The sequence below is a fragment of the Ahaetulla prasina genome, chromosome 17, assembly GCF_028640845.1.
Source record: "Ahaetulla prasina isolate Xishuangbanna chromosome 17, ASM2864084v1, whole genome shotgun sequence".
Lineage (NCBI taxonomy): Eukaryota > Metazoa > Chordata > Lepidosauria > Squamata > Colubridae > Ahaetulla > Ahaetulla prasina.
The window spans coordinates 10,854,060-10,867,005 of record NC_080555.1 but is presented as its reverse complement, the minus strand read 5'-3'; the positions used below and the strand labels follow the sequence as shown (position 1 = coordinate 10,867,005).

General features: G+C 43.8%; 1 protein-coding gene across 1 annotated transcript in view; it reads right to left on the bottom strand.

The window, feature by feature from the left end:
• Positions 1–12,946, bottom strand: part of AHNAK (AHNAK nucleoprotein) — a 92,058-nt gene that overhangs the window by 20,016 nt on the left and 59,096 nt on the right. Inside the window, 2 exon segments of the mRNA XM_058160027.1 lie at positions 2,498–2,651; positions 3,954–4,049. Coding sequence (XP_058016010.1) covers positions 2,498–2,651 — 154 coding nt within the window. The 5' untranslated portion in view covers positions 3,954–4,049.

Sequence of the window (12,946 nt, the reverse complement as noted above, 5' to 3'; positions counted from 1 at the left end):
TCAGAAAGCAGGGTCGACTTGGGAGTAAAGCCACACCTTGGAGGTGATTGGCCCCTCCCATAGGAAACAAGAGAGGAGCAAACAGGGAGTGGGCTTTTGCAGGAAACAATTCCTTCGTTCCATGACTCTGAGAGACTCTGTGCCAAGTTTTGCCTTGTACTGCGTTTGGAAACAAGCTACGTGGCAGCTTGCCAAGCGAGATAAGGTCTGTGTTGATAAATATTCCTCTGAAAGACCGTTTGGACAGGCCTTGCTGACTGTGAATGAAAGGAATTCACAGTTGTGTAAATAAAAGAGGTTTTGCTGGAACCAAGACTCTACTTCCTGCTTTTTAAGGGAGCCTAGGTCAGAACACAGCCTCTCAAATATTGGAAGATGCTATCACATCACCCCTAGTCCCTCTTTTCATTAAACTAATCATACTCAATTCCTGCAGCGGTTCCCCAGCCCCCTAATCATTTTTCTTGCTCTTCTCTGCACTCTTCCTAGAGTCTCGACATCTTTTTTTTATATCGTGGTGATCAAAAGAATGAAAGTGCTGCCGCCACACAAGTGCCATCCCATCGGTAGATGTGTCATCTCACACGCATGGACAAAACGGATGGAATATAACGGCACAGACGAGAGCATTAGATCTTGGGTACACCTCTTGAGAGCCAAGCATAATGACGGAACCGATATGTGGGATGCTTGCATTTAGCTTTCCATCAGAGGTCATAGAATTATAGGGTTGGAAGCAGGGGTGAAATGCTACTGGTTCAGACCAGTTCACCTGAACCGGTAGTAATAAAAGCTACCGGTTCGACCAATGAGCAGCTGTGCCGAGTGATTTATATTCGCCAGAAAGCAGGAAATTCTGCTTTCTAGCGAATCTAAATCACGTGGCGCAGCTGTTTCCCTCCCCTCGCTGTTCTACTTACTTTAGAAAAGGCTTCTTAATCCTCCTTCTTCAGTGCTGCGCAGTAGGGCCTGCGGTATGCCTGCATGCGAAACGTGCATTTGGACTGCACTGCGCATGTGCGCGCAAAGCGAACCAGTAGCAAAGTGAACCAGTAGAAGACTTCAGAGCATTTCACCCCTGGTTGGAAGGGACCTTGGAATTGCAACTCTCTGCCCAATGAAGGAGACCTTATTGCATCCTGGACAAATGGATGTCCAATCTTTTCTTGAAGATCTCCAGCGATGGAACAGCCACAACTCCAGGATGCAAACTGTGACTAATCATTCTCACTGTCAGGAAATTCCTCTGACAAGTTTTCACCCATTGCTTCTTGTTCTGCCTTCAGAAGTCCTCTAACCAAGCTTGGCTGGGAATGATGGAGGTTCTAAACTAGCATATCTACAAGAATAGAAGGACTGATCTGTGGCTATCTGAGGACACGCAGCCTTTTCTATCACGGCTTAATAAATACCCATCATTTGCAATGAAGTGAAAAGCGAAAAGAAGGAACTAGGTGTGATGTGATAGCGCTCTTCTAATGTTTGAGGGGCTGCCACAAAGAAGAGGGAGTCAAGCTATTCTCCAAAGCACCTGAAGGCAGGATGAGAAACAACGGATGGAAACTCATCAAGGAAAGAAGCAACCTAAGGTAGAAGTAAGGAGAAACTTGCTAACAAGTAAGAATACTGAACCAGTGGAAATGCTTGCCTTTGTAAATTGAGCGCCAACGTTGGAGGCTTTTAAGAAGAGACTGAACATTTGTCCAGAATGGTATAGAGCTGTGATGGTGAAACTATGGCATGTATGCCAGAGCTGGCATGCAGAGCCTTCTCTGTAGGCACACGAGCCGTCACCCAGCTCAGCTGTACTGCACATGCATATGCACGCCTCTCGCCAGCCAGGGGGCGGGGTGCATGTGGGAGATGTGCGGGCATGTGGCGGGTGTGTGTGTCACGCGGGCATGCTTGGGGGAGTGGGGCTCGTGTGGGCATCCACGGGGGACGGAGGGGGAGTGCGGGGGTGTGGCATGCCCCGCCATGGCCCATTTTTGGGCCAAGGAGGCGCCCAGGAGGCTCCACGTGGCCCATTTTGGATGCCAGGTAAGTGCAAGGCTCGTGCAGAGGCTGGAGAGGGTTAAAAAAACAAGTCTCCCGGAAGTTTTGGAAATCTGGAAAGCCCATTTCTGGTCTCTGGGGGGCCACCCTCCCAAAGGCTCGAGAAAAGCCTGGAGTGAAAAATGGGCCTTCCGGAAGTCTGGAAAAGGGCCCATTTTCACCATCCTGGAGGCTCAAAGAAAGCTCCCAGAGCCTGGGGGGGGGGGAACGCAGAGTAGGCCACGCCCACCATGGCCACGCCCACCCAGCAACCAGGCAGAGAACCGGTTGTTAAAATTTTTGAATCCCACCCCTCGCGTGGGAGTTGAAGTCCACCCCTCGCATGGGAGTTGAAGTCCACAAGTCTTAAAGTTGCCAAGGTTGGAGACCCCTGGACTAAAAGACCTCCAAGATGCCTTCCAACTCCGTTCTTCTATAGTGGCCCCAAGATTGTTTCACGAACCTTCCTGTACAATTCCTGTCTTGGCGACTGGTGAGTCCTGTTGGATCTGCTTCACGAAGACGCCTTCATCCGTCTCTTTGATGGTAATACCATGAGCACTGTCTTGCCAATCAGGGAGTAGGATCTCCCGCGTACTCTCCTCTTCCTTGTCCATCTTAGGCACAGAAACAAGAAGCTGTAAATCTCCCAAGGTTTAAAACATAAAAAATAAAGGGGAAATCCTCTTCAAGATGTATTCAAATTGCCCAGTGCGGAAAATTGATCTGATGCTACCGTAGAAGTGTAATGGTTTATAGGTAGAATATTTTTATATATATTTTTTGGTCCTATTTTCTCACCAAGGATCTCATGTGGATGCAAGTATGAGGGATAGGGAGTGGGGATTAGAGATAGCTGGGGTTTTGTAGTCAAAACAAATTACTTTCTCTTGAGAACCAAGGTCATTCTCACACCTGGTCGGAAGAAGGTGGGGTGATGTCACCAGGCAGCCAAACAGCGCCATGATTGGAGCATGTGGCTAATAGTTTTGAGAAAGTAACAAACTTTTACTTTTAATTAAGTGAAAACCATGGGAACCTTCAGAGTCTGTGCCAATATGATATGTCCAATAAAGCTACTCTACCTGCCTTGGAGTTTTGCTCGGTATGGGTCTATTATTTGAAACCCTGACAATCTGGCTCAACCAATCCGAATTGGCCAGCAAACTTATCCACAAAAGGCACCAGTGGAAAGCATAGAAAATAAAATTCATTAAGGCAGAAATTACAATTTGCCAGGGCGATGTATTACAGAGTAGTTAAGTGATATTATAATCCAGTGTTTTTTTTCAGCTTGGCCACTATGCTGGCCGGGGAATTCTGGGAGTTGAAGTCCACCCTTCTTAAAGTGGTCACGTCATTGAGAAACAATGCTCAAATCCATCATCTCGACAAGCAAAGTCAATGGAAAACAGATTCCACTGAAGCAGAGGCAGTACTCTTGCCGGTTTGCACCAGTTCAGGCGAACTAGTAGCGGCGATCGTGGATGGGTGGGCCCGCCCACCCCCACCCCCCCGCCCACCTGCCCTGGCTCCAAGTCATGCTATTTAGGCATGTTTTCAAGGCTGGGTGTGTGCGCGGCGAACTGGTGGTAAAGATAAGTGAAACCCACTCTTGCACTGAAGGAGCACATGATTCACTGAACAGCTGCAGTGATTCATTTAATGAATAACCGTGGCCCAAAAGGTCGTAAAATTGAATCACGTGGTCTGTTTTTCCCCCTATTGACTTTGCTTGTCGAGACGATGGATACGAGCAGCGTTTTTCAACGTGACTGCTTTAAGAAGCCCAACTCACAACTCGCTCCTTGCTTAGCAACAGAAATTCTGTTCCTCATCTTGGTTGTATGTCGAGGACTATCTCTGCTGCTGTTTCTAAAAGGTAAGAGGGAAATATGAGATGCCATGTAGTCCCCCACCTTTCTAGGACTTTGCTCCAGGTAGGATCCGCCCCAGGAATTCAGTACTTCTCACTTGCTGATCCTTTTTGGTAATGTTCGTTCCAACTTCACAACCTAGGAAAGAGATTAAAACTTTTGGTGAATAAAAGAGATTAAAACTTCCGGGGAATAAAATCACGCTCCATTTTTCTGAAACCTCAAATGTCAGAATTTTACCAAGCATATAACTTATCATACCAGCTTTATTTTACAGTACTTTTAATATATTTTTTTTACTTTTATCGTTTTACTTATTACATTTTTATGGCGCCAATGGGTTCTGTAGGGTGACAGTTTTTAATTCCTAATTCCTTCCACGTCTTGTCTTTTTCTATTAAAAGCATAAAATATTTCCTCCATTTCTGCACAAATAAATTTTAAGTGGTTTCATGATTTTCTCATAAAATCTCCACAGAAAACCTGACAGGTTTTTGTTTGTTTGTTTTTTTTCAAGATAAGAAAAGACGCAAAAGGTTTTTGTAAGTGGCAGCTTTTGCAATCGGTTTGACAAAGCGTGCTGTGAGGTTGGAAAGCTTGCACATTCCTCGCTAAAACCAAAAGACGCTTTGGCTACACAAAAGACACTTTTAATCCCCGATGGGCCGGTTGGCTTTCTCCCCAAGAAAATACTAATGTTTACAATGTCGCCAGAATGAATTTGTCAGCACCAATCTCTCAGTTCAAAACACGCACCCTATATCAAGCAGTTATTAATCATTAATATCGGATAAGGATTCTGAAGTTTACAGGTCATAAGGAACATGAGCCGACTGTTTGCATCAATTCATTAAAAAAAAGCCACATCAAGTTGACATACGCTGAGTAGAAAAAGAGAAATTTGAGGCTACAGGATAATTTTAGCTGATTTTATTAGAATATACTTCTTAATATAGGTCGCCCTCAGCTTACAGCCTGGACGGAGTCCAAAATTTCCTAAATTTGCTAAGTGAGACAGCGGTTAAATGAGTTTTGCCCCATTTCTTGTCACAGTTCTTAAGTGAATCAATGCAGTTTTGTTAAGTTAGTAACACAGTTGTTAAATTAATCTGGCTTTCTCGTCGACTTTGTCAGAAGGTTCGGGTGAACTGGTAGCGGCGACCTACAGGTGGGCGCCCACCCGCCATGGTACAATCCCGTCCTATATCGCTGTGTTTTTTTTTAAAATTTGCATTTATATCCCGCCCTTCTCCGAAGACTCAGGGCGGCTTACACTATGTCAAGCAATAGTCTTCATCCTATTTGTATATTATATACAAAGTCAACTTACTGCCCCCAACAATCTGGGTCCTCATTTTACCTACCTTATAAAGGATGGAAGGCTGAGTCAACCTTGGGCCTGGTGGTACTAGAACCTGCAGTAATTGCAAGCAGCTGCTGTTAATAACAGACTGTCTTACCAGTCTGAGCCACCAGAGGCCCCTGTGAATGGCACATGTGCACAAATTGCCGTGTTTGACATTGTACGCATGCGTGGATGGCGCACGCAAGCAAATTGCCCTCTGTTTTGTGACACTGCACACATGCGCGCGTGCTCACATTTCCGGTGCTACAGTATGTGAACGCCACCTCTGGTATTGCACGACTCCGGGACACTGCGACCGTCATAAATATGAGCCAGTTGCCAAGAATCTGAATTTCCTACAGATGCTGCAACGGTCATAAGTATGAAAAACAGTTCTAAGTGACTCTTTTTAGTGCTGTTGTAACTTTGAACAGTCACTAAACAAACTGTTGTAAGTCGTGAACTACCTATACTATCCATGAAGGTCAAAAGCCGGAAAGTGGAATAATTCGGAAATTAATTTAAGCATGTGAAGGGGGCTCGGGTTATTTCTTTGTTTGCTCTCACCAATCTGAAGCAAAGTGTTCCTAACCCCAAATCCTTAAATCCTTTCCTTGCAGAAAAAACTTGTAGCAATCAAGCAATAATATTTGCTTTTTTCCAGCAGAGGACTCTGGTGCCAAACCGAGAACATTTTTACCGCTTAGTTGCAGAGATCTCATGTTTTCATTGCTGTTATTACTATAATGCCAGGATTAGATAACAGCTTTTCCTGGCTCGCTGCAAAAGTCGATAAGGGCATTTACTTTTGAAAACTTGATTCACACACAAAAGAAGCGCGTTTACACAACCCGCTACCCCTGCAACAAAACAACAACAACAACCGTAACCCAGTTTGAAACTCACCAAATTCACGCTCTTGTGAGAACGTGGCCCCTGGATCGTAAGTGACCCATTTAAAAGCATGTTGTGCGTTAAACAGAGCTGGGTTAAGGTGGCTTGCAAGACACCAGGAAATTTGCATGGAGAAAAATCCTGGAGCCCCCTCCCCTTTGGGCGCTGGGTGATTTTCTAAACGGCTGAGCAGTCCCTGTTCCAGTGGTGGGTTGCCACCGGTTCTCCCCGGTTTGGGCGAATCGGTAGTAGCAGCGGCGGGAGGCTCCACCCACCTGCCCGGACGTCATCAAATACACTCTACGCATATGCAGAAATGGCGACACGCGAAACAAGCAAGTAAACCGGTAGCAAAGATAAGTGAAACCCACCACTTCACGTTTACCACAGGATGAGCATGCCAGTATGCTCGGGCATTTGTATGCCATGAGCATACAAATGCCCGAGGAAAGCTTGCATTCGTTCTGACTCTGTCAAACGGGCTGTCAGAACAAGTAATTACAATGGGTAAAGAATTCATGGCGGCAACTCACCTCTCGTCCAAAGCTGTGGTTGGTTTAAACCACTCGGGTTGGTTTCAATTAGAATTAGAATTATTAGAATTAGAATTATTAGAATTAGAATTATTAGAAATGGAATTATAATTATTAGATTATAATAATTATTTTTTTATTTAATTTATTTAATTTTGTCATAGCAATATACATAAGCATCACACAAAAAGATTATATAGTATATAAACATATATATGAGGAAATATAAGGAAGTATAAGGATATATATATATATATATATATAAGAAAAAAGAAACAATAGGACAGGAACAGTAGGCACGTTTGTGCTCTTATGCACGCCCCTTATAGTCCTCTTACGAATGGGGTGAAGTCAACAGTAGATAGTTTTTGGTTAAAGCTTTTGGGATTATGAGAAGAGACCACAGAGTCAGGTAATGCGTTCCAAGCACAGATAACTCTGTTACAGAAGTCATATTTTCTGCAATCCAAATTGGAACGGCTGACATTACATTTAAATCTATTGGTTGCTCTTGTATTATTGCAGTTGAAGCTGAAGTAGTCTTTAACAGGAAGGACATTACAATAGATGACTCTATGAGTTAAACCCAGGTCCTGTCGATATATATATATATATAATTAGAACTATTAGAATTAGAATTACCGTATATACTCGAGTATAAGCCGAGTTTTTCAGCACGTTTTTTGTGCTGAAAAACGTCCCCTCGGCTTATACTCGGGTCTATACGGCTTATACTCGAGTTTTTGTTTTTTTTAAAGCCCCTCGGCTTATACTCGAGTATATACGGCTTATACTTGAGTTTTTTTTTTTTTCTTTTTTTCACATTTTACCGGACGGTGCAGTGAGAGGGCGGGGCGGGGGAGCCGCCAGCCTTCTCAGCTGAGGGAGGGAGGGTTTCCCCAACCGGTAGGTGCCTCATTTCCCACCCTCGGCTTATACTCGAGTCCCCAGTTTACCCCAGTTTTTGGGGTAAAATTGGGGACCTCGGCTTATACTCGGATCGGCTTATATTCGAGTATATACGGTATTAGAATTAGAATTATTAGAAATGGAATTAGAATTATTAGAATTAGAATTATTAGAATTATTAGAATTAGAATTATTAGAATTAAAATTATTAGAATTAGAATCAGGCTTCCATCCTTCCAAGGTCAGTAAAATGAGGACCCAGATTGTTGAGGGGCAAGAAGGTGACTCTGTAAACCGCTTAGAGGGCTGTAAAAGCGCTGGAAAGCGGTATACAAGGCTAAGTACTATTGCTATTATAATTAGAAGAATTAAAATTAGAAGAATTAGAATTCTTTATTCGCCAAGTGTGATTACAATTGGCTGGAAAAGCTCCAAAATGCTCAGCCATCGCCATAGTTTATCTACCACCAGGTTTGGCTTCCCAACCGCCCATCTCTGTATAGGTAGTCATCTTTGTTTAGCGACTGCCTTGTTTAGTGCAAATCTGCAGTCAGGACAGTGATGAAAAAGTAATTCTGCGACCGAAAAGATCACATTTATGATCTTTGCGGGTCTGCAGAGCAGCAGAAAGCAGAAGTCCGATCACCAACATGGTTGTAAATTCACTGAGTGATCACTCAGCTTAACAACCAAATTTTTGGCCCCAATTGTGTTCACTAAATGAAGACGACCTGAATGGCTGTAAGCAGAGAGAGACAAACAGGAGACGAGGAAGAGCGGGATCGCCCTTTTGCAAGCAAATATTCTTAAATACAAGTAATCCTAGACCTACATCCAGTCGCTTAGAGTCCTTTCAAAGATAAGATAAATCTTCCCAACACTACTTCGGATCTTAGAACTTAGAATAGACAGAATTGGAAGGGACTTTGGAGGTCTTCTAGTCCAACCCCCTTCTTAGGCAGGAAATCCTACAGCACTTCAGACAAATGGTTATCCAACATCTTCTTCAAAACTTCCAGTGTTGGAGCATTCACAACTTCTGGTGGCAAGTTGTTCCACTGATTCATTGCTCTAACTGTCAGGAAATTTCTCCTTAATTCCAAGTTGCTTCTCTCCTTGGTTAGTTTCTACCCATTGCTTCTTGTCCAACCCTCAGGTGCTTGGACCCGATTTAAACCTAGATTTAAAATTCTGACAGCCACCTCCCTTCCTGCGATAATGTGATCACATTCTGGATGCTTGGCAACTGCCCCCCATTTATGGCTATTTGCAGCATCCTGTAGTCACGTGATTTACGACGGTTTTGCTCAAAACTGGCTTTGACTTTCCAGCAAATCAACCCACAGAGGACAACAGATTCGTTTCAGGACTGCAACGTTCGCTTTGCGGCCACTGCATTCGCTTAAGGGCGGCCTGAAAAAAAGGGGTCATATAATTGGACATGCTCACAATGTCAGCGTTCTAGAAAACCCCAACTCAGCTTCTGGGGCTAATATTTTATTTATTTTTATTTTTTATTTTTATTTGCATTTATATCCCGCCCTTCTCCGAAGACTCAGGGCAGCTTACACTGTGTTAAGCAATAGTCTTCATCCATTTGTATATTATATACAAAGTCAACTTTTATTGCCCCCAACAATCTGGGTCCTCATTTTACCTACCTTATAAAGGATGGAAGGCTGAGTCAACCTTGGGCCTGGTGGGACTAGAACCTGCAGTAATTGCAGGTTCTGCTGTTAATAACAGACTGTCTTACCAGTCTGAGCCACAGAGGCCCAGTAATATGGCTTTCAAAGCTGACACACAGGGTCACTCGCATAATGACCACCGAAACCTACGACCATAATTCCAGGCTCAATTACGGTTGTAAGCGGAGGATGTATGGGTTTATTAACCTCCCAGACAGGGCAAGGAATATTTGGTAATCTTGCATCCCACTACAAAATTGGCTTAGTTCAGACTTTCCGATCAAGATTCTCAAATTTCATCTACCTCATGTTTCCTTGAAAATAAGACCTTATATGAATTTTTGCTCCAAAAGATTTTTGCATTAGGGCTTATTTTCTAGTTAGGGCTTATTTTGGGGGAAATACAGTACTAAATTTGTGTACCTGGCTGACAATCTTAACTGGGGCTTATTTTTGGGGTAGGGCTTATATTACAAGCATCCTGAAAAAATCATGCTAGGACTTGTTTTCCGGTTGGGTCTTATTTTCGTATCACAATCCTGCCCAATGGCTGTGCTGGCTGAGGAATTCTGGGAATTGAAGTCCACCCATCTGGAAGGGCTCTTAATCAGGGAACGCTAAGCTAGCCGGCTTCGGGACTTCTGTTCAGGTTGATATCTGACTTTTTAAAATACAGGTAATCCTTGACTTACAACCACAATTGAGCCCAGAATTTCTGTTGCTAAACGAGATTGTTGTTCAGTGAGATTTTTCCCCATTTTATGATCTTTCTTGCCTGATTCACGTTAAGTGAATCACTGCCGTTGTTAAGTTAGTGAATTGGGCCTCCCCGTCGACTTTGCTTCTCAAAAGGTCGCCAAAGGTGATTTCCCAACCCTGCAACCGTCATAAATATGAGCCAGTTGCCGTCTGAATTGTTGATTACACGACTACAGAGTTGCTGCAACGGTTATAAGTGTGAAAAACGGTCATACGTCACATTTTTTTCGTGCTGCTGTAACCTCAAACAGTCACTATACAAACTATTGTAAATTGAGGGCTAGCTGGAAGGTGTCCCAAAGTGCTTTTTTCAAAAAGCAAGCGGACTTTCCGGGTTTCCTTTGAAGATGTTTCGCTTCTCATCCGAGAAACTTTTTCAGCTCCGACTAGATGGTCGCTTCTCATCCAAGAAGCAGAGGAAGCTTCTTGGATGAGAAGTGAAACCTCTTCAAAGAAAAACCAGGAAGTCCACTTGCCTCTTGAAAAAAAAGCCCCCTTTTTTTAAAATTTGCATTTATATCCCGCCCTTCTCTGAAGACTCAGGGCAGCTTACACTGTGTTAAGCAATAGTCTTCATCCATTTGTGTATTATATACAAAGTCAATTTACTGCCCCCAACAATCTGGGTCCTCATTTTACCTACCTTATAAAGGATGGAAGGCTGAGTCAACCTTGGGCCTGGTGGGATTTGAACCTGCAATAATTGCAAGCAGCTGTGTTAATAACAGACTGTCTTAGCAGTCTGAGCCACCAGAGGCCCTTTGGGAACAACTGTGACCTGGATGATACCTGTAAGGTGGAAACAAGTTGATAACTCCACCAAAAAGTCTTAACTAACATTTTGGGGAATTTTAGTGCAGGGTTCCAATCTTGTCTACTTTAAGACTTACGGACGTCAACACTCAGAATACCCCAGCCAGAATTCTGGGAAGTCCCCAAGTCTTAAAAGTTGCCAATAAGTTGGACATCCCTGTTTTAAATGGCTGCCACCAGGGGGCAGCGCTGCGCTCCACCATCTATGTTTTCCAGGCGCTGGCTGGCACCTTCCCCAGCTGCCCAGCCCCACCTCTCCTGCTGTGCCAATTTCCTGAGTCTTCGAGAAAGTTTTCCATTTCCAAGCAGTTGGGGATTATGCACAGGGCTGAAAGCTGGAGGAGGAGGAGGAGGAGGAGGAGAATTGGAGCAGGAGGAGGAGGAGGAGGAGAAGGAGAAGGAGAAGGAGAAGGAGGCAAGGCTTTGCAAAGTCTCAGCTGACATCCCTTCGGTCTGTTTGATCTGGATGAGCTTCAAGAGTTGAGATCTGAACCAGAACTCTGCAAAGGTGGCAAAGAACAGCCCCAGGACTACCTGCTTTGCAGTTTTCCTTCTTTTCTTTTTTGCGAAGCTTCTGAGATTTCAAAATTAGAGACAAAAGATGTTTCTGGGCCTTTTGCGGCACAGAATTCTTAACAGAGGGTAAAGAAAGTAAAATGGTGTTTTGTTTTTCGCGGTTCAAATTCCTCGCCAAGTTGAAATCAGGGTGGGTTGGTGGTTTGGTATGAGTCCACGGCTGGAATGTGTCATCAAGAGTCTATGGGATGTTGATAAACACCCCGGATATCTTGTTCTTACACAAAATATCCCTCTCCTAGCTGCTTTTCCCACACTACCTTTCATCGAGTCATTTGCACAATGTGGTTTATTTATTCTAGCTTACTTCTTGTTGCATTCATTCGGATCAACCCGTTGAGCAAACCGAGAAAAGTACGGTAAACAGCAACCGAGCGAAGGGGAACTTACCAAATTTGCGGATGATGATACTAAGCTGGCAGGAACAGCCAACGCCCTACATGATTGGCTCAAGATCCAGATGGATCTTGACAGACTTGAACACTGGGCCCTATCTAACAAAATGAAATTCAATGTAGAGAAAAGGAAAAACCCTTAAGTACACATATAGATTGGGAGAAACTAGGCTTAATAGCAGTGAATGTGAGAGTGATCTTGGAGTCTTATGGACAATCAGCTAAATATGAGCTAACAGCAGCAGCCAAAAAAGCCAATGCAATCCTAAACTGCATTAACAGAGGGATACAATCAAGAACAAGTGAGATACTAATACCACTCTATGAAGCCTTAATAAGGCCACACCTAGAATCCCGCATCCAGTTTTGGTCACCACACTATAAAAAATGATATTAGAGACTCTAGAAAGAGTGCAGAGAAGAGCAACCAAGATGATTAGGGGATTGGAGGCTAAAAGATATGAAGAACAGCTGCAGGAACTGGGCATGGCTGGTCTAGTGAAGAGAAGGACCAGGGGAGACATGATAGCTTCCAATATTTGAGGGGTTTCCACAGAGAGGAGGGGGTCAAGCTATTTTCCAAAGCTCCTGAAGGCCAGACAAAGAATAATTGATTGAAACTGATCAAGGAGAGATTCAACCTGGAAATAAGGAGGAATTTTATAACAGTGAGAACAATCAACCCATGGAACAGAAGAAGAGACTGGTCTGCCATCTCTCAGAAATGGTGTCAGGTCTCCTGCTTGGGCGGGGGTGGGGGGTTGGACTAGATGACCTACAAGGTCCCTTCCAACTCTATTAATCTGTTAATTAATTTAAAGAGTGTCTTACATGCAAACTTCACCTTTGCAGCTCAGTCCTCAACTATAATCGGGACTTAGAATTTCCATTGCCAAGAAGAAGCTTGTTAACTGAATCGCGTCTGCTGATATTACCATTTTTTTTTCTTTTTTTGCCATGTTTGTTAGGAAAATCACTGCAATCGTTCAGTGAATCATGCACTGACGACCTTCCTGGCCACCGTTGTTAAGTGAATCGCTGCAGTTGTTCAGTGAGTCACCCGGTTGTTAAGTGAATCTGGCTTTCCTGTTGGCTTTGCTTGTCAGGTCGCAAAAGGGGGATC